The 26,861-nt window shown below is 42.0% G+C and overlaps 1 protein-coding gene across 2 annotated transcripts in view; it reads left to right on the top strand.

Annotated features, from left to right (window-relative positions):
* The window catches only part of DOCK4 (dedicator of cytokinesis 4), a 364,976-nt gene that overhangs the window by 188,851 nt on the left and 149,264 nt on the right, over positions 1-26,861 (top strand). For both annotated transcript variants that reach the window (XM_074341023.1, XM_074341022.1), the window contains exons 9-12: positions 11,034-11,115; positions 11,653-11,713; positions 15,567-15,699; positions 19,435-19,523. In XM_074341023.1, coding sequence (XP_074197124.1) covers positions 11,034-11,115; positions 11,653-11,713; positions 15,567-15,699; positions 19,435-19,523 — 365 coding nt within the window. The remainder of the gene's footprint in view (positions 1-11,033; positions 11,116-11,652; positions 11,714-15,566; positions 15,700-19,434; positions 19,524-26,861) is intronic.

Raw genomic sequence — 26,861 nt, 5'->3', positions numbered from 1 at the left:
AAGGAAAAGAAGAGGGACACGTATGCTGACGTGGGGGGCGGGGTGATGAGGGCAGTGAGGTGGGCATAAGTGTTAAGATGGAAACAGGAGACCGGGTTTGTCGGCTCCATCTTTTGTAAGTACAGTGGGGAAGCCCGGTCCGCTGGTGTTTGAGAGCAAGAGAGAATGAAAGCAAGTTGAGGGCTGGATGTGAGTTGCAGGAACAAGGGCGGCGAACTTTGAGCAAAAGTGTGATAGGACGTGAGTTCATGACAAAAAGATTGCTGAGTGAATGGAGAGCCTTCAGATGCCGGGGGAGGCATCTGAAGCCGGTAGTGAGCCAGGCCCCCAAGTTACACAGCTTTTCCTGGGGGTGCTCAGGAAATGGGGATCAGAAGCAGGGGCTGGTGGGCTGGGAGAGTGAGACATTACAGTTAGAAAAGAATGAGAAATTAGGAACTTAGCACAGCGATGAGGAAAGTCAAAGGCATAACAGTCAGAGCTTCCAAGGGTCTCTTCAGACGCTGACATCCATGATCTCATAACCTTTTTACTCTGAAAGGAATTAAAGAACTCATGCTTCTTTTGAAAAGTCTCAGTTACTGGGAAATTTCTTTTTCAAGTGCTTACAGAAGGGAGAGAGAATAGATATTCATCCCAGACTCGGAACAGTGCTAATATTTTTGCGTATATGTTGCAGTCTGTAGCACTGTTTAGAGAGCAGATATGGTATTTTTAACTCGCTGAGTTCTGTGCTAGACTTTCTCATTTCATACGTTGTTTACGGCTTATCATTGTGTGATCACACACGTTGGGCAGCTCTGTCTTTACATAAATTAGGATCACTTTTTGTTTTGAACGTTGAAAGCTAGTTGGCATAGCGCTCTTTTTGTAGTTCTATACTATCAAGCGAACGCAACTTCATAACCTTTCCAAAGCAAGACCACAGTGGAGGGAAATAGCCTGACCGTCGTCTGTGCAGGGGTGCGACTGAGCACACAGACAGATGTGGAGGGCCTTCGGAGGTCCCCCTCAGACTGCGGTAGTGTCGACTCTTCCACACGAGACACGCCGGGGGTGTCTGTACATCAGGGTCCCTCAGTGACCCTCCCCCAGCCCCCTGTCTGAGGGCACTATTGCTTCCACCCTCCCCCTTCTCCATCCGATTCTTCTGACTGCTGTCACTTCCGAGTTCATCAGATTTTGCAGTTTGCTCCCCCTTTGGTCACACTTCTGTGTCACATAGAAAACAAATAATTGCTTTAGAGAGGCGGTGATGTCCTTTATAGGAGAGATTTTAAGGAATGGCCCAGGAGGAAGATCTAAATTAAAATAGGCAAAGAGCTAACTTTATTCATTCGGAGACTACCCAGGGGAGAAGTGATCCAGTCTTTTTCTCTCGCGTCTTAAGAGCCTTACAATTCCAATTACTTTTGAAATGGTAAATTACTGCGTTATTATAATAGCAAGTGGCTCTCTTTTACACTTTGCTGCAAGCACTTACTTAGGCTACTGGTCTTTTTACCTAAACAGCTCCGTGCTTCAGAACGGAACCAGAACGCCCTTCCACCCCTATTCCTGGGTTTGAAAAGACGACCAGATTGTTATTCTTTTCACCAGGATTCTGGTCCTGTCTGTCTGTCCTCCTCTGCCATGTCTGCCAGCTGTAGGGAATTTGCATTAATTTAGTTTCCCTAAATACCCTACGGAGAAAGTTACAGTCCCACATAGCAGTGCACCTGGCAAGGGCTTCTTTGGAATTCAGTGCCATGTAGGTAGTAAGATGATTCCGCGCTGACAGAGGGCTTCTTCCTGCTACGGCCCTTGTTAGACTCTTTTCTCAGCACAGGGCGTGACCCTGTCCTCATCCTTGTGTCCCCTGCACCCTTTGGAGCCCTGGACACTGGCCTGTCCTCGATGCAGTTAGAGGAAGCTTACAAGTCTGTCATTGTTGAGGCAGAGCATTAAAAGATCGTGCCATTCCTGTGTTAATCTTGTCTCTCCTCATTCCGCTCCAGTGGGGTGTGCTTATTAATAAGAGAGAAGCCACGGTGTTGAGTGCATCAGAAATGCTTACGGATGGAGTGCTTTCATGTTACCCCGTGGGAATCGGAACTGCCCTCTCAGACCCTTCCCTAAGGGAGCTTCTTTTGCAAAAACGGTCATGCCAAACAAAAAGTAAATAAAAATTGGCAGGTAAATATAGAGCATCTTTCCATGTACAGTTTTTGCTTACAAGTCAAATGGATTGTATCTTCTTTTAATTTCCGTTGAGCATCATAGATTTCGCACTATTGACGTTTATCCTTTCATCAAACAATTAATTATCGCTTTCTTCCTCAGGGCCTGGCACTGCTCTGGGCATTGGGGACACATCAACGCATAAAACAGGAAAGGAAAAATTTCTGCCCTCCCAAAACTTATGAGCTGTTCATGTTTAAGACACTTTTAAGCTTTAAGTTAAAAGATACATATATATGTATATATATATATATTATTGAAGTTTATTGGGGTGATAATTGTTAGTAAAGTTACATAGATTTCAGGTGTACAATTCTGTATTACATCATCTATAAATCCCATTGTGTGTTCACCACCCAGAGTCAGTTATCTTTCCATCACCATATATTTGATCCCCTTTACCCTCATCTACCACCCCCCTCCCCACTTACTCTCTGGTAGCCACAAAGTATTGTCTGTGTCTATAAGTTTTTGTTTCTTTATTTGTCTTTTTTTTGTTGTTGTTTTCAGTTTTATATCCCACATATCAGTGAAATCATATGGTTCTCTACTTTTTCTGTCTGACTTATTTCGCTCAGCATAATAATCTCAAGATCCATCCATGTTGTTGCAAATGGTACTATTTCATCTTTTTTTATGGCAGAATAATATTCCATTGTGTATATATACCACAACTTCTTTATCTATTCATCTGTTGAAGGACACTTTGGTTGTCTCCATGTCTTGGCCACTGTAAATAAAGCTGCAGTGAACATTGGAGCACACATATTCAAAACATATTTTTAAAGGCCAGATTTCTATACCATCTCTTTGTGTGGTAACCAATGTACTAGTTTCATTTCACAAACATGCTTGCAGCATTTAAGCAATGCTTCCTAACCTTTTCAGTGCCTAAAGCTCCTTTCAAACTTATGAGAACTGTCGTTACAAAAATTAATATGCCTCTTCCCATACACCTTGACATTTGCATATCAATTTAGAGACTTTGCAGCTTCCTAGTTAAAGAAGGGATTTGGTCTTGTACAAGTCCAATTGCATGCATCATCTAGTTAAGAAACAGTATTTAATGATGATTTAGGTGTTGTTTTTTAAGTTGTAATAAATGCAAAGAATCCATCAGTAAGCTATTGGAAGGGAAATTTTATTTTGAATTTCTTAAATGGAACATCTTTTTGATGAAACAGTACGAGCATGAAGGATGTGTGATACTGATTGTTTTCGCAAGGCTTGAATTACCGACATTTTTATTATTTAGTCTGTTTTTGTGTAAGGTTTCTCTGCCTTGGTGGGGAACTGTGTGCTGCACCCAAGAGCACTTAGAGGGAGCTTAGCCTTGCTCTGCTCTGGAGAGTCCTGGGTACAGGTACTTCCCTCACAAAGAGGCATTGTTGGAAAGGCCAGCATCATTGCCGTGTGCAGATGAGAGTGATTCCTCCCTCCTGAAATGCCAAAGGTGCAGGCTTTACAGTGATCACATTATGTAAATTCCCAGAAGAATAAGAATATCCAGTCCTCACACGCGCTGCCTCCATTCAGACCTTCTCATTTCACGTTGACTGGATCCTGTCATCACCTACTTTTTGGTACTTCTCTGAGAAGCTTGTTTCCCACTGAAATTCTGGAGTAAGTTGTTTAGAGATAGATGCAAACCAGTATTTTTCTGAGTTGTTTAGTTAAACAGTATAGCTGTTTCTCAGGGTTTTATTTGAATTCCACGTTGGGATTTCTAAGGTCACATGTCTTCTGAACTTACAGTCATTATTGTTTTTCTCAAATCAGTAGTCAGTCCGGATCATTTCTTTCATCCGTCAGTCAGTTGTTTGGCAGAGCCACTGTGAAACACCACGAGACCTATACCTTGCTTGTTTATAACTTTCCAAAGGATTGTATTCCTTTCTTCATTGAGTTTTTCTTTCCTAAAAAGAGTTCTGATTCAGGTGTCTTTATTCTCTGAAATGAAAAACAAGATGAACATGGTTTTAGATCATGCTGAGTCGTAAGAAAGAACCAGTCTGATATTCCAAATTGGCAATAGAGTTGACTATAAAACTATCTCCCTGTATCATTCAACTACAGCCAAATCCTTTGGTGTCCCAACAGAGCCATTGCATGAGTTGGTTACTTAGTCCCCCAACACTGAAACAGTTGTAAACTGAATCTGGGCTTGGACATTCATATTAAAAAACAACAACAAAAGAACAAGTCCAAGTCTGTCTGTTTTTTTAGGTAAACCACTGCCTGGTGTCAGGTTCACCCTTTTCCTATTTCTCTTTCATCAGAAGAGCTCATGTCCCTACTTAGCTTTAGTTTTAACATCAGAAAGCACATTGATAGCCTTTTTAAGGACGGCATGCTTAAGGAGCTGCTTTCATTTATTGCTACAGAAAAACTCTGTCATTTGTGTCAGTCACATAGTTGGGAGAAGAAAGGGGAACAGTCTTTGACCTGAAGATATCAGGTGTTTGTTGCTGGTTTTCTAATGTATATGCTCGTCATAAATGAGAGTCAGCGTTTCTGACTAGATAGGGCCTGGGCCACAGAGGGGCTTTTAGGTCCATCCTGATTGTAAGTCAGGGTCTCCAGGGTGGGGCCTGGGCTTTATGCAGCCGCCCGGGAGAATGTTGTGTGCACTCAGCTCAGGAGCCCCTACAGGAGAAGGCTGGGGGTCTCTTCTGTTTACCACTGAGTGTTCCCTTCATCCTTCTTCTTTGCCCCCGTGAGCACAATGCCCTTGGTGTAGAGGCCACCCAGGGCAGCCAGCATACCTGCTACCCGTTTCCCCCAGAGAGCCTTGCCTGGACTGCAGTAGCACCAGCTCCCGGGGTCCTACCATTTAGAGTGCCCCCTGAGCATGCCCATTTTGAGTTGTCCTTTGTCCTCGTTCTAGGAAGAAATGCAGTCACCGTTCCCCACACGGATTGTTGCCAGCATCTGCCACTATTAGTCAGCCAGCTAGAAAGCATCTGAGAAAACGCAGGAGTGTTCGATCTCCTTCTAGTATACTTGCTCTTGCTGCCTTTTGCATCGAGGCTGCAGCGTCTGCACAGCTGATGCAGCCATCCTCTTACTTCTCACTGGTCCCTTTCCATGTCCCTGCTCCCTGTTTGTCCCTGACTCCTGGTGCATCTCCCCTCACCCCTACTTTCTATAGAATAGGTGTTAATTGTTATCCTCACACAGTATAGTTAAATTCAAGACAAGTGGCTTGGGTTTTCCAAAGATGCTGTATGGAGTATTTTGGGGGTAAAACTGTTTTATAAAGTATGAGACTAATAGAACTGGACAGCTCAATTATTTTTCCAATTGGTTTGCCAGAAGATGAGCATCTAAATGTTCTCTCTCTGTGCTTACTGTTACTTTTGGAGACCATACATTTATTTCAATGATTTGAATGTTCGCAATGATTCTAGAAGGATTCTTTGTAATTGATCAGCCTTCTGATCTCTCCCACCACGTGCTGCAACCCAAGATAATATTACCCAGTCATATATTTTTGGCTAAAGTTCATGTTATATAGCTTCACGAGGCAGGTTTTCTTCTTGGGGAGAGGTGAGCTACAGAGAGAGAAACAGGAATCCACACAGGGAAGTATAAAAATCTCTCTGGCATTGACGGTCCCTAACTTTAGGGGCCTTGCTCTCTGAAGGAGACAGATTGTACTAGGCCCACCCCATGGAAGAGCCACTTGATGTGATGACTCAGAAGGCGGGGAGGACCCTCCCGCAGCCGACTTGAGACGTTAGGTATGGCCTTTCCTCCAGAAGGGGAGGGAGACTGCGCTGAGCAGTTATAACAGGAGAAGGGTGGGAGCACCCCATCCTAATGAGGAGCGGAAGAGAAGCCACGATGGTCTTCAAATCCCTCCTGTGCCTCCCGCCTTATTTACGTCACCGGTAAGAACTTTTCTGCCAAACTCTGCTCTTGAAATACCCTCGTCATGATGAGAGGCCATTTTGATGGCATCAGAATGGCAGTGGTGCTGCTGAGCAGGTGACCACAGCTGTGTTTGTGGCTTGCTTCCTTCCTTCAGCCTCATGCGTGTGTTTTTTTAATTGTTATTGTACTGAAAATATTCACACTAAGAACCCTTGGTTCCTGTGAATGTTGAGTCTTGCTCTTGGTCCATCTCCTGTGTTCTCCGATCTTTCTGAGACAGTGTGGCATTCTGGTGAATTGCTGAGACTCTGAGTTAGACGCTGGATGTTAAAATCCTGGCCCTACCCTTGACCAGCCGGGCAGTTTGCCAGCGTGCCTGACATCGCCAAGCCCCTGCTCTCGCACATGGAAAATGGGATGACAGTGGTTCCTGCTCCATAGGGTGGTTCTGAGAATTTAATAACAAATCCATGGAAAGTGGATGTCACAGTGCTGAGCACAGGGCATGTATTTATTTGGACTATTTTTCCGGACAATGCTGGGGAAGGTTATTTATGCTCTTACGTCATTATCTTGATTTCCTCAGATCCTTGATAGAATGAGGTAGGTTATAAATAATACATAATTGTGGTTTGTTATTCTTTATTTCTATAGAAATAATTTGTCATTGTCCATTTATAACATAATGATTTAGAATGGCTCACATACGTAATTCAGGTAGACAGTAAATTTCTGCGGCCGTGGAATTTCCTGTGAGAGAACCTGGCAGTGAAGAGGGAAGTCAGATGATTTTTCTCTGCTGGTAATAGTACAAACTCTCATTTCTTGGTGTTTCTAGAAGTGCTTATTCATTCTTAGACAAAGAAGGTGGCAATATTCTCCCTTGAAAACATATTATGTCACTGTAGATGGCTCTATTATTATTCTATATAACAAGAATATAAAATGTGCAGGGGGACAGGGTGAAATGCACAACTGAGAATCTGTAGGTGCCATGAAGTTAATTAGGTGGACCTCAGGTCTGGTGGTGAGGTACCATTAATTGAAATGTCTCTTTGGAGACTGTCTTGCTTTCCCTAAAGGACATAAAACAAAGGACATTATAAGGAAGAAAGGGAAAGTTGGGAGGGAGTTAAATCTCCCCAGTTACTTATATTTTGTTGTATTTTATCCTAAGAGATTGCAGTTGTTCAGTCTTATCAAATGCTACGGAAGTACCATATCATTGGCCAGCAGCTGGGGATGTAAGGTTCACAGCCAAGGGCCTGGATTCTGGTTGCTCACAGTGTAATAGAAGGAAACACACAAACATCTTAAGATTAGGGGAAAAAATTATCAATGATCTAAAGGAGGTGTGCACATTTTATAATAGGACACTTTTCAAATTCACAAAAACTAGTTTTGCTTCCTGATAGAGAGTAAAAAATACCTTTGTGTGTGGACACACAAGTTTGAGAGAATTTTCGAAGATGTGCCAGAACAAAATGTCATTGACTTGTGTGGTTTCTTCCCCCGCAGCCTTGAAGGCATACGTTCTGGTGTTCTCCAAATGTGAGTGAGAAAGTGGGTGGGTATTTGTCATCCAAAGATGCTGAACTGCATTGCCATAGGCTTCTTTTTCTCTTAACAATTTGTCGATTGTGGTTGCTGTATCACCAAGTATGAAGAGAAATTGATTGAGTTTGCATCCCTAACAACTTGTCACCAAATGAATAAAAAGGATTTTTAAAAATTAGCCACAAAAGTTTTCTTTTTGCCCTTAAAAGAAGTCTGGTTTTGGGTGGTAGATGAGGGTAAAGGGGATCAAATATATGGTGATGGAAAGAGCACTGACTCTGGGTGGTGAACACACAATGTGCTATATAGATGATGTATTACAGAACTGTACACCTGAAAGCTATGTAACTTTACTAACAATTGTCACTCCAATAAACTTTAATGAAAAAAGTCTGGTTTTGAAAACACTACACATGACTTATTTTTCCACAGTGCCCATCTTCAGTCTATTTTTATTTCCCCATGAAAGCACGCTTAGCCTAAGGGCTGTGTTATTGGCTTAGTACATACTGATATTCTTTCTGAAGAAGGGTATGATATAGTCTAATACTTGCGTAATCGGGAATCTGTCTAGACTAGTGAAATGAAAATAGTGACAGAACCACGGGGATCTCTTTCTGAAACAGAATATGTTAGGAAACATTGTTTTACCAGAATATTGGTGAAACTTGTACATACAGAATTGTATTTTATATCAGCATAAAAGTTACGGTTTTAATAGCTAGAGTGCCCCGTTGATTTTGCATATTACCTTATTGGTATTCATCATTTTAGACTGACCTGTCAGAGGAGAATGTGAAAATTGTTTCTAATGTTTCAGTAGGGTGAAGAGAAGCATCTCAAAAAAAAATAGAGAGTTGATCATGCTGTCCGTGATACACGAGAGGGAAAAAAGGTGTTTGGGGCTAAAACAGACTCAGTAAACATTATATATTAGTAGGTGACTGATGGCTAAGAAGCAAAACCAAATGCTGGTCTTAAATCTCAGGATTTTTGGCGAGTTCAGAAACCAAGTTCTGAAATATTTTTGGAGTCTGTTCTGCATTTGTTTCGTGAAATAATTTATTTCCCAAGTCATTTTTTCTACATATATTTCATTGAAGAACCTACCAAGGAGCCAGGGACTGCTTTGAAACATGCTCAATCACAATTCCTACTTCTTTCATTCCTGTTAGCCCAGGAAGGGCGTGAGGACAGTTACCCTGAACTCTTGGGACCAACCTAGACTGGGCCAGTGGGTGTGCCAGGCAGTTGAATGACTTCTCCTCTATCTCAACAGGCTGGAAATATTTGTTCAATATTTCTGTAGAGCAGAAAAATAACTTACCTTATTGCATGCACATGAAGTGTGAGGGTTTTGAATTAGTATATGGGATAAAATCTCTGCTCAGCCATGTACCAGCTGTGCAATCTTGGGCAAGACGAGTCACTATTTCTCAGTTTTCCCATCTACAAAATGGGCACAGTACCAAGTTTAAAAGGGCACAGTGAAGATAAAATGAGTTAATCCATGTAAAGTCCTTAGAAGAGAGCCCATCAAATGTCGAATTTCCCCAAAATAGTAGTACCGGATAATATGATTATTTAAAGTGTAATTCACTTATCCCAAGATGAGTTTCTGCACATTTCCTTTTAGCATAGCTTACGTTTGAAATAATAGTGAATTTTCTTCTGCTGTTAAGAGAGATGATGGCCCTTTTCGTTGAACTATAGTAAATGACAATTGGATACGATTAATTTCACTTAGCGGCCTCACTTCTGTATTGTATCATATGGGAAACTGAGCTCCATTTGAGAATTCTTGCAGCAGTTTATGGTGTCTTTATTTATACCTCATTGGCCACCATTCTGGGGGGCGGGGGGAAACAACAACATAGGTAATATCGTGTTTCCCCGAAAATAAGACCTAGCCGCACCATCAGCTCTAATGAATCTTTTGGAGCAAAAATTAATATAAGACCCGGTCTTATTTTACTAAAATATAAGACCAAGCCTAATATAATATAATGTAATACCAGGTATAATATAATATAATATAATATAATATAATATAATATAATATAATACAATACAATACAATACAATATAATACCGGGTCTCATGATAATTTTTGCTCCAAAAGATGCATTAGAGCTAATGATCCGGCTGGGTCTTATTTTCAGGGAAACAGTAGGTGTGGAAATGACCCCATAGAATGTGTACGTGTATTGGTTGCCTTTTCTCACATGAGAGGTCAGGAGTAGGCGTACTATAAAAATAGGACGAGGTAAGTCAAATGGTTGAATCTCTTAAATATATCGATCTAGATTTAGATCGTAAAGGAGAATGAAAGAGCCACAAATTCAAATCCATATGCTTCCTTGGAGAGCTCACTGTGGTTCTCATTTCTTCTCCTCTATGGGAGAAGGGAGATTTTGGATGACAGAGCCATTATTTTAGGCAAGGACCCAGTGACTCGGCCCGTCCTGAACCTTTTACTAAGCGCCCCCCACTCCCTTTCCTTGTTTGTCTCCTGGGCTGAGCTGCACTGACCGAGGCCACACTGTGTACTATGTATGTTGGCTGTGTGTTTCCTGCCTGCGGCCACCAGACATTGGATTCCATCATAGGCATCAGGATATTGAAATTCAGAAGCTCATGGTATCTGGGGCAGTAATTTTTCTTGGGTTGATACTTATTTTATTTTTTTGCGTATAAGTAAATCGTGTAACACATTCCCTTGGATCAAAATGGTGTCCTCAAGTATTTATATTGACTTGAATTAGTGTGTGATCATTTTGTGTTTGCATTAAATGTAAGTGGCACTGTATTTTCCAATGCAACGTCTGTGGGGAGTTTGAGGTTTTTCTGCTCCTATGTGGAACAAAGGAAATTCAGGTTTCATTTCTTGGGTCTTCTTTCTGTGTTTTGGATTATAGATTTATGACAGCATCAACTATTAAGCCTTCTAATGGATGGTTACCACTCAGAGTGGCATCCTTGTGTGATGTTAATTAAATAATATGACAGATGTGAAAAGATATCTTAGATTGAAGCACATGTAACCCTTCAGGCTGTGGTTTCTCTTTTAGTGCATTAGTTTCTATTTTAAAAATAGAAACCATGATGTCACTGATATGGAAACCTATTCTTTTAAAAGTTAATTTATTGTTTGCATATATCTTTATGTTTCCTGCTTTCCCAGTTTTATCAGTTTTATCAGATGTGAAACAAATGTTGACTGTCTAGGGTGTGCTTCTATTTTGTGTAAGCCTGTGTGATGTCACATGAATTACCTAATAAGTTTTTAGCTTAACTCGGGATGAAGAGCAACTAGAAAAGTGGTAAGTCCTGAAATATTCAGTAATTTTCAAACTATTAAACTTTTTTTCCTCTTGCAGTGAAAGATTTTTCTTGAGGCTGAATAGAAACGGGCTTCCCAAAGCCCCAGATAAACCGGAACGACACTGCTCTCTCTTTGTGGTAAGTGGATCTTGGTTCAGCCAGGAGGTGGAGTCTTCCAACTGTACTTCATATTATTTGGGAGAAATAAATTATTGTGAGAGAACATAGTGAATTTGCTTCAACTTTGTAAACAGCGCACAAAGTACAGTAGTGCCCAGAATTCTGACGACCAGCATTCACAGTCACTCCTGAATTCCTCCAGGGTTTGCATATATTAGAGTCTCTTACGCTATTGCCAACGCCCGGTGGTCATGGTGGTGACAGAGTCAGCATGGCCTTGGGTATTCAGTATGTACTTGATACGTGTTTGTAGAATGAGTGAGAGATTGAAATAAAAATGAGCATTCCCTGTAAATATAATTTGACATCATTAGACCAACAGTGAGGTCGATTGTAGTGGTATAATTAGAATAGGATTTGAATGCTAGGCTTCTGCTACAAAAATTCCATTAAGATTGTCTGTGTTGGTCTTTGTCTTCTATTATTTGTGAAAATAAATAAATGCTTCCCCATAAATTAGGAGTTTTAGAATAACTGTATTGTATTTTTTGGCAGGACTTGGGTAGCAGCGAGCTAAGAAGGGACATCTATGTCACTGTACACATTATCCGAATCGGTAGGTACGACTCGCGTCCGTGTGACAGGAGCTCCACAGGGGAAGGGGAGGTCCCTGTGTCATTGTGCCATGGTCACCACCTGGACCACAGAGAAGTCAGATCCAGATGTGAATCTGAGAAACGCAGAACTGGGGAGTTGTCCTTGCCCTCCCAAAACTCACAAAAATAGATTTTGTTCTCTTTCCATGTCAGTCCTTACGTAGGCTGTTGTGACCCATCTTGTGTTACTGGGCTCCCTAAACATTATCGGATTCCGAAGTTTCAGAGTCATCTTTTTACATTGTAACTTCTGTTCACAGCAGAAATTAAACTTTTGGAAGCTGGCTCTCCTGCAAGTCTATGAAAACTTTACAGTTGTATTTTCCAATGCATGGGATGCTTCAGTCTTATTGTAGAAGATGCTACAATAAAGGGGTTTTGAAATACTGAATACTGTATACGTATCTTTTTCTATTGTATAATAATATCATTGGCTTATTACAGGGTCTGAGAAGTCCTGCAGGGAAAAATTAGAATGTCTCTGACTTGGTTGACCTTGCTCTCCCAAACTTTGTTTTGACTGTGGGAACATTTGTATAAGGTGGCACTTCACATTCTCAGGACACACTTTGGTGTTCTAGATGAACTTGTACAACAGAGCCAGAAGACATCCCTCATTTTTACACCTAGAATGCCTCTAGAAGCAGGAGTTTTAGGGCAAAGGATATGGGTCAAAAGGAGGATGGCAGAGCCGACACAGTTTTTCTGTTGGAGCCCAGCAGCTGATAGTGAGAACTGGCTCCCGCTGACCACATTCGGTGATGGTGTTTGTGTGGAAATGCGTCTGCAGGATGGCAGTGTCTCACCAGGCAATCCCGCAGGGCCATCTTTATCTTTATAGTCTCTTGTTTTGTGCACGTGATCACCACAAGGTGCATCGAGACTAAAACCTGTGGTCCCAACATAGATTTTCTGTATATTTTTTTCTCATCAAAATCTGTTGTGAAAACCCATTTTCATTTTATGCTATTTTTACACTGAAGGGACAGAAATTTTCAAAAAAGCAAACCGTTTTTGGTTTTGTTTCAGTTTTCTCTTTACAAATGGGTGTGTGGCAAAAAATTTAGAAAGAACCTTTTAAAACATTGGAAAAATAGGAATGCATGCTGCTGTGCATTTATGAGCTAAAGCCTCTGTTCCCAGGATGGCAGGAGTGCAGTTTGTTACACAAGTCTTTCTGTTATTTTATTTTAGTTTTTCAAGTTTGTAATACCAATAATTAACATAGACTGTAGTTTTGGATATATTCATGTAAACACTGCTAAAACTTGAATATAACTTTTTACAGCATTGAGAGAAAAAGTAAAGCACTTTTGCTTTCAGAACTTCTGAAAAGGCATCTAGAGGTTTGTGATGGTAGAAATGCACAGGGCAGAGTGCCGAGGTGCTCTGCTGGCCCGTGCTCTGGGCGGCCCCCTTTTCTCACAGGGTTACGGCCGGGGCAGCCACTTCCGTAGTATGGCCTGTCACAGGGCTGCCTTGAAGTCCATGACGTCTGATCAGTGTGTGCAGTTTTTTGCTAAGATTTCTGTGATCGTTAAGTCATCAGAATGTCTGTTGAGTCAGAAGTTACCCCTCCCCCTTCCCACCCCAATCTTTGGACAAATTAACACGTCACTGAGATGACTGCAAACATTTGCCTGGTGATGGTGTTTACTGGCTTGGCATTTTGAGACAGAGGAGAAATAGATTGCAGGTGAGAAACTCTAAGAAAGGTCTAGACTTAGCCTGCTGAGGTAAAATTAAGGTGCAGAGGACCTTTTCTTGAATGTCCCTTGCACCTACTTTACTAGGAAAAGGGCACGCTGACCCTCACTGGCTGCGGAGAGCAGGAACGATAGCGTCCTGCCTCGAATTTAAGCCCGGGTCTTTGCTTGGAAAGGGGAGGGGGAAAAAAGAATTAGTTTCATATCCTCCTGTCCATTCGCTTAAGTTCTTTCCACCTCCATGTCTCCCTTTTGGCTTTTGACTGGTTGCTAAGTATTTTTACCTTTTCCCACTCCTACTTTCCTTTCTGCTTAGAGAATTTCCCTAGAAATCTGACCAGAACTATGAACTGTTATTAACCCTGGAGGTGGGACTACTAGGGCAGGCAACACATCGTCTTTTCAGTATGGTAATCGGACCAGAGGTCTGGGATCCAAAGCTGTGGTGCCCACAGAACCAGCAAAGAAAACTGAAAGTTGAGAGTCTGAGGACCAGTGGTGTGGAGTCAAAGTGATGACAAGCACCTGGGGAGTCTTCTCAAGTTGTCCCCAGAGAATGCTGCCTGCATCTCCCTTACTTTGCAGTTGTCCCCAAGCACCCACAGTTTTTTCTTGACTATAGTTGTAGCTGAAGCGGGTAGAAAAAAAAAATCAGACTGATGTGCATGTCATCTATAAACTCCTAGCAATTTAGAGCTAGAAGAACCATTGGGAATACTCTTGTTGAGATTTCAGGTTTTGTTGTGTTTGTCTAAAAAACTTACGGTATGATGTTAAATGACTTGGCAATACTCGACTCAGAAATCTTCTGATCACTTTGTCGTCTTGTATTTACAAGGAAATGATGAAGTAAGAAAAAATACATTTTTAAAATCATGATATTCATAAAGACTGGAGTATACATTTCATCCTGATATAAACTGTAATAATATTTAAAATAGGGAAAAGCTAGACTTTTTTTCTGTTTAATGAGTGACCAAAGTTTTAAATTTGTTTAAATCAATTCTGTAAGTAAAAAAAGATTTGTTGATAAATAAGTTCAAATATGGTGTTATAAAGTGTTTGATTTGCAGATGAAATATATATTAAAACATAGATTGAAATTTAGCCATATATTATAGCATCAGGTCATGAAAAGATGATATTTGAAATGCTTATGTTTTGTGCATCTAAACAGCAACTGACTTATCTTGACCATGTTTTAGTTTTGATTCTCACTGATAAAATGAGAGGTTTTCAAGCTACTCTTTGTAAGCATTTGCATGAAAATGGTATTTTGGAGAGAGTGTTTTCCTTCATTTCTCATTAATCCAAGCGATATTGGATATTGCCGTCCCTTTTTTTTCTATTTAACATTGGGTTTGAGAAGAGCTAGAGACCCTAGATATGCTATAGGAAAATTTGCTCAGATGGAAATAGCTTCCAGAATGTTGGGAAGTATCTGTAAACAGATTTGCACATGTTTTTTCATTTTTCCTTAATATTAACTTGTTATAGCTCCAGTGTACTCTCTGTTTTCAAATGAAAACAGTATCTCCATAATACACTTAAATATATACTCGTATAACTCTTTCAATAAGTTAAAACTGTGTCAGCGTGAACACCTTCCCAGGAGATTTCAGCCACTGGCTCTGTTTTAATCAGTCCCAGCCCTGAGCCAGGAAAGGGCACGCTCACTCCATCACCTGTGCAGCTCTTCCCCAAGGGAATCTCAAACCACTTCCTTTCCAAGGTGAAATATTTAAAATCGTTTTTTAAAAATGGAAGTTTTTTAAAATAGGAAAATGAAAGAGGCACCATTCCTACCTTTATTGATGCGAACCTCCTGGGGTGTCTTCACGAATCTTTGGGACGACGGTTCCCAAACACGGGCTCAGCATCAATCTTCATGTTTCATCCGTGGCAGCTGATGCCCAGAGTTTAAGCTGAGTATCCAAGGTCCCAGAGCGAGGTGGTTGGAGAGGAGAATCACAACTGAAGCAACCCATCAACTGCCCCCAACCTCTGTCCTTTCCGTTGCCCAATTACGTTTCGTATGAGACTACGTGGTAGCTGTGTGTGTCTGTTGAAGATGCTCTAATCCAACGTTTGCCTTTTAATTGCACAGGCCGAATGGCGGCAGGAGAGAAAAAGAATGCCTGTAGTGTTCAGTACCGGCGACCCTTTGGCTGTGCAGTTCTTAGCATTGCTGACCTGTTGACTGGAGAGACGAAAGATGACCTCATCCTGAAAGTGTACATGTAAGGAGCGTGCGCGTGGTGGGGGTGGGGCGGCACCAAGGCTATGGGATCCTGCTTGGTATGAGCTGCTTACTGTGTGCGGTGGCCAAGCAGGGATGCGCTGAGTTCTGAGCCGTTCCTCAGACTCACTGTAAAGTGCAGGCGCCCTCCAGGTGAGCCCGCAGGCCACCACTCGCCAGTGCCAGTCGGGAGAATTAGGAAATCGAGGACAGGAATACAGACAGTCTCTCAGCTGGGGAGACCATCCCCTGTGTAGAGGATCTCCTGTGAATTGAAAACCTGACGTGTCTTTCCCTCAGAGAGGTCATTTGTCCTTGGAAAATGGAAATGGTTTTCAACGTAAACTCATTAGAGTTAGGTAAAGGAAGCTCGGGGGATTGTCCTCCTCCTTCCTATATTATGCATGTGCTCAGGCTGCCTGAGCAAAGTACCAGAAACAGGGAGGCTTCGACGGTAGGAATGGAGTGTCGCAGGGTTCTGGAGGCTGCAAGTCCGAGGTCAAGGCTGGCTCCTGGCGGGCCGTGAGGTTTGCCTGCAGACGTGGACAGCCGAGACTTTGGATGCACTGCACGCCTCTGCTGTCACCCTGACAGGTGCTCTCCTGTGTGCGTGCCTGTCTCGTGTCCATATTTCCCCTGTAATAAAAACGTAGCTCCGCAGGGTTAGCGCCCTCCCCAGTGGCCTCATTGTAACTTGATTACCCATGTAAACATCCTGTTTCCAGACAAGGTTGCATTCTGAGGTACTAGGGATTAGGACATCAACATTAGCTTTTTTGGGAGGAGACACATTTCAACTCCTAATACTCCACTAAGAAAACCATGTAATGTGTTCCAAATCCAAAGGGAAATGGTTTTTCAAGTGCCAGGGTTTCCGAGCACCCCACCTGGAGCACCTGCCCACAGGTGTGGGCATTGAGTGTGACACACAGTGGTGAGCTCCGAGCAGACCCGTGGGGAAGGGGGTGGGTTCCACTCTCCTGATCTGAAGACCTTGCCACTGGCCACCTCCAGGAGTGAGCTTGCTTTAGTTTTCTGTCCTGGCTGTTGAGGTAACACATCCAACCTATGCCAGTAGTGTGTTCGTGTGTGGGGGTAACACGAGTGGCCCCACTGCCTGGGGGACAATTGCCTTTTGATCACTGCTGCAGCGTTTCATAGATGTATTCACTCTCCACCCAGTTCCCCTGGGACTTACGCCACACATTTCTAATTAGTGGACAAAGATTTGTCGATAGCCTGTGGTTTACAACTGGAAACTCTATTGATTTCTTTTAAGGGGGGCTAAAATCTGTGACATTGATTTTAAACTTGAAAACTGATGAAACTGGTGGGTAGTAAAACTTGCTACTCTTTCTATCACAGGGCAGCCTGAATTCCAGGGATTGGGCGTACTCTTTCCAAACTCTACCGGTGGTCATAAAACATAATTTATTTGGAATAATCCTGCTGATAATGGCCACCATTTACTGGGTGCTTACTGAGCACAAGGACTTGTGTGAAGCACTTGGCATGTGTTGTGTCACTTTATCTTCACAAAAAAATAAAGTATGCGAGCAGATGCTGTTGGTTCAGTTTTATACATAAGGGGACAGAGAGGCTAAATAACTTGCCTAGAGACACCCAGCTAAGAAGAGTGGGAACCAGACTTGAAGTCAGGACTGTCTGACTCCAGACCTGAGCTCTTCTGTTACCAGGCCGTGTGCTTCCAGGGTTTATTTCACAGCCCTGTATAGTAATGTGAGAGGGAAACCGTTATGCAGCATTGCTTTTTAAGAAAGCTAAAATTCCTCCCAAGTGCAATCTCATCGTTTCTTAGCGTGATTTATCCAGATGTGGGTAGCAAGAGCGATGCATATCTTGCCATTGGGAAGATTTAGGGACCTGTAGTTACATGCATGACCCTTGATGATGTGGGCAGCTAAAGAAGACCCATGAAGTCTAGCTCTGCCTGTGGGAGACACTCGCTCTCCTAAAAATAAATCCTATTGCTCTTTGAGGTTCTTATTGTCTGTTTTTTATAAGCATCAGGTAAGGTTTAGAGTTATTCTCGCTGGACGAGAGATCCCTGAAGAATGCCAGTTCAGCAGATTTTGAAGCTGTTACAGGAGGAATGGTAGCCACTCAAATCAGTCCCTGTGGATTACGAAGGAGCTGTGAGTTTAGTAAAATATTTTAGGGAAATGCCTATTAGAGACAATTTGGAATAAACTTCTGTTTATTAAGGTGACCAAATCCTTAGCCCACCTGGGACTCAAATACAGAACAATAACAAATACCTCATCTGAGTCTGGAAGATATTTCAGTCACATGCTTCAGGAGCTTTGATTTTATTTGGAGTTTTGTACGTTAAAAGCAGGAATTCCGGAGTCTCTTAACTATATGGTAGGAAGCAAGCCATCTTTCTTCCTTCCCCACTGGGTTAAAATAAACAAACTGGAGGCAGGATGCACTAGCCGGTAATGTGGTATCTTACAGCGGGACAGGTGAGCTGCTTTCATCCACCTTAATTCTCTAGCCGTCCACGATTCAGTGCTCTAGTTGGCATCCCACTGCGAAGTGGCTCGGAAGTAAACTCCAACGGGTTCCTCCTGGAAAAGCTTATGGGGATGAAATCAATAAATACGTAAGCACATCATGATTGTCCGCCATGGACAAGGTCACGAGGAAACGGAGTCTGTGCTCTGGAGCATTTTGATGGATAGTGTATAGAATCTGGACATTCAGGGTTCCTGGGACGCGGCCCCTCTGCCTAATAAAACAGCAGTGAAACTGCAAACATGTCCAGAGGAGAGAAGCTCTTCCAAGCCTAACTGGGGGAGCTGTGGCAGTAAAAGGGATTGCTAGACCCCAACGTTTCCAAGCTACGAGGAGTTACCAGTCAGGGACACCCACCCATTCATTCCTGCAGCTGATGCTTTTTAAGCTCCCACAACATTCAAAATGAGGGGGACACAGATATTAACCAGTCCCAGATCCGGTCCCCAAGAACTTTAGGTCTGCTGGGTGAACCACGTCATGTAAACAAAGATAACATGAGCTAGTGAGTGACGAGAGTTAAAAAGAACAAGGCCCAGGTGGCTGTGGGAGCAAGAAGATGGAGAGATGACTGTACCCAGAAGTGGGAAATCTGGGAGGGCACTTTAACTGCCCTTTGGGAAATCCTGGCACCCCCCCCCCCACTCCCGCCAGTGCAGGTTGTGTTAGCCTCAGTTTCATTCTGCTTGAGTTGGTGCCTTTTGGTGCTAGCCAGAATTGGTCATGTTACAGTAAGTGGAGACTCGCTGGTGAGAACTAGCATTTCTTGAGCATTACTACGCGGCAGGCATTATCCTAAACCCAAGTTTATTTAATGTTGTAGTGTATGACCCCCATTTCACAGATGAAGACACCAAGGCACAGAGAGGGTCAACAACGTACCCAAAGACCGTAATTCAGTTAGTGGAGATTCGAATCTAGAGAATCAGACTCTTAGTTTTTGCTGCATTGTCCTCTTAGATCTTGGGTGGGGGGAAGGGGTCCTCATAAACTGTGAGCTGTTCCTCCTGGTCGCTTCCGGCCTGCGGTAGACGGTCACGTATTACCCGATACAGGATTCCTATTCATCTTGGGGCGACCATGCTAAAGCTGACAGTCGCTTGTTGGGAGCTCCAGGGAGGAAGAGCAGCTGTGCTGTTGTGGTCATTGCTTGGTGTCATTGTCAGCAAAGCTCCACAGGGTGTTTATGTTCTCCTAGGTGCAACACAGAGAGTGAGTGGTACCAAATCCACGAGAACATCATCAAAAAGCTGAACGCGCGTTATAATTTGACCGGCTCCAACGCTGGTGAGTATGCGGGGAAGGCTGACTCTCCCTGCCCTTTCCATTTCCATGTACGTGCCTGGATAAGAAAGAAATGATCTGCCTCTGCTTTTTCTTTCTAGTCGTTCCCTCACTTGAAAAGTGCACTGTCAACATTCTGGTATGTCTTGCTATGCTGTAGTAGACTTGTACCGGAACTCTCTCTGAAAAAATGTCTTCCATTCAGATTTGAAACAAGGCAGCATATCTGAGTTTGTTCAGTCGTCCCAAGTCTTGAGACCTCTAAGTTGTTACTGATTGCTAACAGCCAAATGACAGATATGCTTGGGCTCATGACTGCTGCGTGTTATAGGGTTGATGAACTTGGAAATCCGTCAGTAAGGCCCATGAAAAACATGCTTCACTGCCCATGGCTGGAAGTCCCATTGTTGTAATGGAGAACAAACAGGCAGACTCCATAATGAAACTGGCTAAGGAGAGTGACGTTGACTACAGTGTCACAGAGAGAAACATTATGCACACTTGTTCAGCAGGAAGCTGCAATATTAGGTCGCGTTATAAATCATATGTTATACGGTACAGTCTTATACTAGTAACACACTCTAGAGTATATGACGTTGTATACTAGCATATCTGGCTTATATAGCATGTATAGTGATGTCTTTACGTTAGGTCAGTAGACAAAAACTTGGTGAGTATTGTTTGCTCCCCATTCCCCTCTTACAACTGTATTGAAGAACATAAACTGTGAGGTGTGCGCTTTCACTGACATAAGGAAACTTCAGATTAAGTAAGAAGTGATTTGACCTGAATGCGCTGTCCTCAAGCTTCAGCATCAGATAGATGCAGCCACAGAGACTGCCTAAGGAGTTTCCACAATTGTGTGAGCCAACTCCCTTAAAAAATCCATATCTCTAAAAAAAAAAAAAAAAAGACTGGTTTCTAAAGTCTTGATTGTAGATATTTGCGTTCTAGTCCAACTTGCCTGGCAATTAGAAGAACCAGAGTTTAAATTCAGACCACACTTGTTTTCCACCCCTGTGCACATCTTGCTAGGTCAGAATGACTCGCAGAGAGAGGTAACTACTGGCAGAGACTCTGCCTCAGTCCAGCGAGAGCCCTGCGTGGGCACAACCCACACACGTGGCAGCGCTCAGGCTGTGATGAGGGCTGAGGTCAGTTTTCTCCTCCCTCTCCCAAGAGTTGGGGAGGGAGCTTTAATTGATTCACACAAAGTCTGACAGTTCCCACTAAATAAACAAGAGGCGTGCTCTTACTCTTGCGGGCAGGTCTGTAAAGGGCTAGGGGGGCACAGTAACAGTGGAATAGAAACGCCATCAGGAAACAAGTCTACTTAGAAACTGGTAGGTGCCCTTGTCTTCTCTTTTTCTGCCAAAGAATGGTAGTGACACTCGACTCCAGTAAGGAAGGGCCGCACGTTCTGTTTCCGTGGGAAGTCCCCCAGGGGCTTCCACCTGCTCCACATCATCCACGTGCTTCGTCAGCTTTGTTGACCAGCGGACCACTTACTCTTGCTGGAATCCTGGGTGAGAGTACCAGGAAGTGAGACCCACCCACCTTCTTCCCTGAGTGTTACCTGTTCTGTTTCTAGCCACTGTGCTGACATGAAAATCTCCTTGTTGCATCTTGGGAAAGAGCGAAAGACGTCACCGTGCTGGGGAGCCCTGGAGAAAGGGTTTCCCCTCCCTTTGGCAGAATCCACCCCCCATTTTGCTGCCTGCTGTGGTGCTTAGATTCCTGGCAGCCAAAGGGAGGCCCTCTCTACTTGGCTTTTGAGGCAGACCCCTTCTGCTCACCTGTCCTGATGGCCCAGCCCCTCTCCATCCTCAGCCTTTCAAGCCTGAGTCCCAGGCAGCTGCACGCAGATGGCATCTCTCTGTCTTCTGTTCCTCCGGCCTCCGCCTGACCCCTTCTGGCTCTCTGAAGCCAGGGCAAATCCAGTGTAAGCCTCATCACTCCCAAACAGTGCTCCAGGGAGACAAGGCTCAGCAAGAAACTTGAACAAAAAAAAAAAAGAAATAACTAAGCCCTTTACTCTTTCCACTTTAGTTTCTACCCTTCCGTCTTGGTGGGTCATTTTTCTATGCGTGCGTCACCTGGATCTAGTCTCCTTCTCTTGAAAAGGCAATTTTAACTTGAGCAGATAGGTGTTCGGGAGCTTTTTGACTTTATTATTGAAAGGGAGGCTCTCTAATGACTTACTTAAAAATAGTGGAGGAAGCAAGGATACACAAAATTGAAGTGGGAAATTGGGGTGCCTAATGTTCAAACAATCACTGTGGTTCAATATGTCGACTTCCCCTGTTTTCTCCTTGGACCGTGGAATTGTTGATTAAATAAAAGCAGTGCAGTCAAATGTTTTCAAGAGAATTGAGTTTACTCAGCAATGTATTGGTTTTTTACCCCCTGCTTCCCCCCTGCTGTTTCTTGGTCATTGGTACTAAAAAAGAAAGAAAAAACAAGAATAACTTGAAATTAGTTTTGGAAAAAATTCTACCACTTCATTTCCAGCCCCTTTATGCTTCGTTGATGTCCTCCTATCTCTTGGAGTTGTAATTTTGTCTGTTTAACAGATTCATCCAGTTAACGGTTTTTTGGTGTGTTTTTTTCCTTCTAACCTAAGACTTACGTTGCAAAGGTACATTTACCACTGTCGTTGTGTTTAGAAACTGGAGGAAAATTGCAAGGGATCCATTTAACATTTCAAGATAAAAACAATAATAGAATTAACATATCTCTATGGTTACATCTATAGTTAGGTTGAGTACATTCAAATTTCCAAAGTTGTGCTCTGTGGGAATTTTAAAATTAAAGAATTTTAAGAATTTGAAATTCTAAAACTACACACTGAAATGATCCTGGTTTAGGTTTGGTGAGCAAATGGTTTTTATAAATGTCACCTCTGATAGACATTAGCCGTGAATTCAAGGAATGTGAAACAAGACTGAGCCAACGTGATTTACGGGGGCATGTTCAGTTCTGTGACTTGCAATAAATTGTGTAAGAATCGTTGGCCCTGTTCCGGATGTCCTGAGAGAAACTTGAAAATCTTATCATATTATATGTATTTATGAAATGCTATTTCCTGGAGTTGGCACATGTTGCTTATACAACTAGAAAAAGTCATATTTGCTAATTAGGTCAATTTCCACGGTCCTTTTTGTCCGTTAGTAAGATGAGTGCCCATGGTTGCATCCTGCAAACAACGTACCTTTTAACCCTCACAGAAGACCAAGGCAATTACCTAGATAGGGAGCCCACCGCGCACAGGACAGCCGCTTCACTCCGAGAGGGAAATCCAACATCCTTTACTTGGCTGAGATGGAAGGATGCTTTTGAGAGAGCAGGACTGTGTTTCGGGGGTTGGGTGCCCTGTCCTTACATACCATGGTGTCATTTAATTCAATATTCGTGAATTGGCATAGTTCTTAAGGGTTGTATCACTGCTCTTGAGTTTTGAAACTTAGTTTCTTATATTGTTACAAGGAAACTGGTACTTTCTGGCACCACCTATTGGCTGGAAATGTAGTGTGTAATCTTTTTGCTCCCGTTTGGAATTTCCTGATTATTAAACCATGCTCTCTTTTTAATTCGTTTAAAATATTTTTTCAGTTAATTTACTTGCAGAAATATTGCAAGAATAGGGCGAAGAATTTCTAATTTCTCCAAGATTAACGTTTTACTATGTTTTATGCTTCTCTTTCTCGCTCTGTATCCATACTTTTCATATATATACAGATAGAAAGGGTTTTCAGTCCTTAATACTACATAAGTAGAGTGATTTTTTTTGTTTGGTCAATTAATTTACACATTTACAATTATAATGCGATTGTGCATCGAAGGCACACATGGACTGCTTGTGTTATTGAAAAACAGTGGGGATTTCAAGGATTTTAAAATGAGCTGGCTTTCTGAAACGTGGTAGACTGAACTGCTGTCACCTCCTTTCCTGCTCCACACACAGAAAAATGCTAAGTAAATTACAACCAAGACATGGGAGGCAATGGAGAACTAAGGTTTAGACAAAGGAAGGGAAATCCTGCTGAAATGAAGAGGGCGCTCAAAACTAGAAGGATAACCCCTCACATAGATGCTCTGACCAGGAAAGGGGGGCATGGATGTGTGCCCGACACTTTGGGGCTTAGTGTTAATTTACCATGGAAGTGGAGACACAGCTTGGGGGTGGACCAGTCACGCCTGGAAGTGAGTCCTTGAATGCTGGGCCTGAGAAAGCTCTTCTCTGTTTTCAAAGGTGTTGGGGGTGCATGATTCTCCCATTAGACATCAAAATTCCAAGTTCATGCCATTAGTCTGAATTTATACTAACTCAAGTAGTTTGGAAAAAGCCACCATCGTAGAACTCAGTGTACAGAAAAGAGGTCCCAGTTTACTAGCCTGAAAGAAGTAAGTGCATAATCTCTCCAAGTTGTCTGCCTCACACCCAGGGCGCATGTGATTCCGGTGTAAAAAGCAACACCCAGTGAAGATGAGTCACAATAAAATGATAATGTCGTAATCACCCATGAAATCATCAGCGGTGAGTCAGAGTAAGCAGGTCCCGCAAACAGGAATGATGACCGCCTAAAATTTTAGGTAGTAAACTTTCACGATATAACTAAAGAAAAGATAGAAAAATAGATTCATAATGAAAAAGAAAACATCATGAAAAAAATGAGAGTTTTCGAACTCATGCATCAAAATTATTAATTGAGCATCTATATATCTGGCATTATTCAAGGCACGAGTAATATTTCACTTAACAGACGATATAGAAATCCTTGTTCTCTGTGGTGCTTAGATCCTAGAGGTTAGAAAGAACTAAATAGAACTGAAATTCTTTTAAAGAGGAAGTCATTGAAAAAAAATTAGTGAATTGCTCAACTATCACATGAACACGAGAAGAGAATAAATAAACTAAATTATAGCTTAAAATATTAGCCAGAATGCAACACAAAGGAAAATACAGTGGAAAAATCTGAATAAACATTTAAAATACAAAGGAATGAATGAAAAAGACCAGAATGCATCTAGTAGGAATTCCAAAAACAGCAAATAAGAGTATATGTGAAAGCTGCAACGTTTGAAAAGAAATGGTTGAGAATTTGTAGAACTTTTGAAGACATTAAGAGTCCTCAGATAAAAGTGGCAAAAGTCATGAGCAGGATAAATAAAATTAAAGTCATATGTACATAAACTGTGGTAAACTCTAGAACACCTAAGACAAAACTAGAAACCAGAGAGAAAAAACTGATTACCCAAAAAGAAATATCTCAAGCAACAGTTCTAGAAGTCAGAATGTCATGGAATAATATCTTCAAATTGCCAGGGTAATGGCCAACTTTGAATTCTGTACTTGCCCAACTATTTAAAAATGGAAATGAAATAAAGGCATTTTCAGATGAAGTCTGAGAGAATTTAACACTCATTTACTGAACTAGTTAAACATTTAAAAGATTAGAAATACAATATATGACTTACAGAATAGTAGAGAAAAATAAGGGGACTAAGAAAACTCAGTTCATTTAGAGCATAACAATTGAGATGAAAAAGAAAAAAGAAAGAAAAATCATTATAATTGAAAAACACAAAATACGAGAGTGAATAACCTCTCCCGTCACCAAATTACATCTAACATCTTCTCAAAGGTATTTGGGAACTTGCTACTTGTTCAAACCGTTGCCTTATTAATATCTGGGCACAAAACTGGATTCCCTATGTCATCAGGGATTTCGTCATTTTCACGTGTGTGTTTGTGCTCACTGCTTACTTGTATTCACCAGTTCCATCTTTGTCAAAACTGCCATATGAGTGTATCGCTCTTGATGAAGAGACAGATTGGCCTTTGAAACCTCCATAGAACCTAATCACTCAGCTACCCAGGAGCTTGGCAATACTTGACTATCCAGTGGGAAGTGGACACATCTGTTGAAAAGAATATTATCTTGGTGAATGGCGCTTAGGGAATGTTGAAGATTCTTTTGGTGGAAGCTGGTTTGTTGATATTCATGGCAGGGAGGAATAAGAACAAAAACAGTGATGCGACGTCTTAACGGTGGTGGCAGTGTTGCTGGGGTAGCAGCAGCTGACGTTTGGAGCCCTTGCCAGGTATCGCCAGCGTAGTTTATGGAGCCAGTATTGCTGGCGTCTTTATTTTACAGATGTGGAAACCAAAGCACAGAGAAGTTAACATTGAGACCATCATGATCTGCTTTTCAAACTGCACACTTCATGGCATGGCTGCAATATACTTACCGCCGTTATCCATTTCCGTCGCTATGCCAAACTACGCGGTATTTGGTTCATTGCTGGCAGAATGGCTGATCTAGTCTGTAATTAATTTTGCCTGCTACTTATAAATCATATGGTGCTTGCCTTTTTTTATGTAAAAGTGCAGAATTTCTTGAATTTAAAAGGATACATCTTATAGAGTGAGTTAGCTTCGGTTCCTTTGAAATTAGAGCTATCGAATGATCAACCACATTTGGTGTAATGGTTACCGAGCTTTTCTTTCCTGTACCGCTGCCCCATAGCTGAGCTTAATCATGAAAAAATGTGTTGTTTTGTGACAGACGCTAGATTAATTAATGACTATACCTTTGTTTAAAAACAGATATCAAATCATTGCCATTGTATTGGTCTTAAACATCTAGGCAGATAAAAAAAGTTAATTTTAATGATTATTTCTTCTAACAAAGAGGAACATTCCTCCCTTAGCAATTCATTTTTGGTCCTTATATTAAGGGCCAAAAACAAAACAAAACAAAAAAAACCCCAAAATGATGGTAAAACATTATTGATCTACTTGTGAAATTAAAATTTTAACCTAATTTTTTAGCTTATTGGTTGTCAGAATTCCCTATTTAAAAATAAATAAATAACTCCCTGATCTTTCAAATTCCCTTAATCAGTAATAAATTCTCCTTATTTTCATAGTCCCATTATACATTGACTGACGCCTTTCTGCTTGATACTCTGTTTATATGTGTCTTACTTTCCTTATTAGATGATCATTTCCTTTCAGCAGGAACCCCACCGTAGACATCATTACATCCCACCTTCCACCTTCCTCTCAGGCCCGAGTTACTGCCTTGTCCATAGTGGGCAGTTTGAATTGTGGCAGGAGTGAGATCAAGTGTGCAGGTAGATTTAGAAGTTGCCCCACGCTCAGAGATAGCGGACAAGGCAAGGACAGTGAAGTCCTCTGACAAGAAGAGATGGGAAAGAAAGAACTTCTTCATGAACGGGATATCCCGTCATACAAGACTAGTCCTGAAAGGGGAGGAGTGGTGCTCTGTCACTGGGGTGAATATGTGGTGTCCCTCCTTTGTAGTGATGAGCAGT

The sequence above is a fragment of the Rhinolophus sinicus genome, linkage group LG09, assembly GCF_036562045.2.
Source record: "Rhinolophus sinicus isolate RSC01 linkage group LG09, ASM3656204v1, whole genome shotgun sequence".
Taxonomy (NCBI): domain Eukaryota; kingdom Metazoa; phylum Chordata; class Mammalia; order Chiroptera; family Rhinolophidae; genus Rhinolophus; species Rhinolophus sinicus.
Note: the sequence above shows the minus strand (reverse complement) of the source record. Positions and strands in the feature narration are given on the sequence as shown.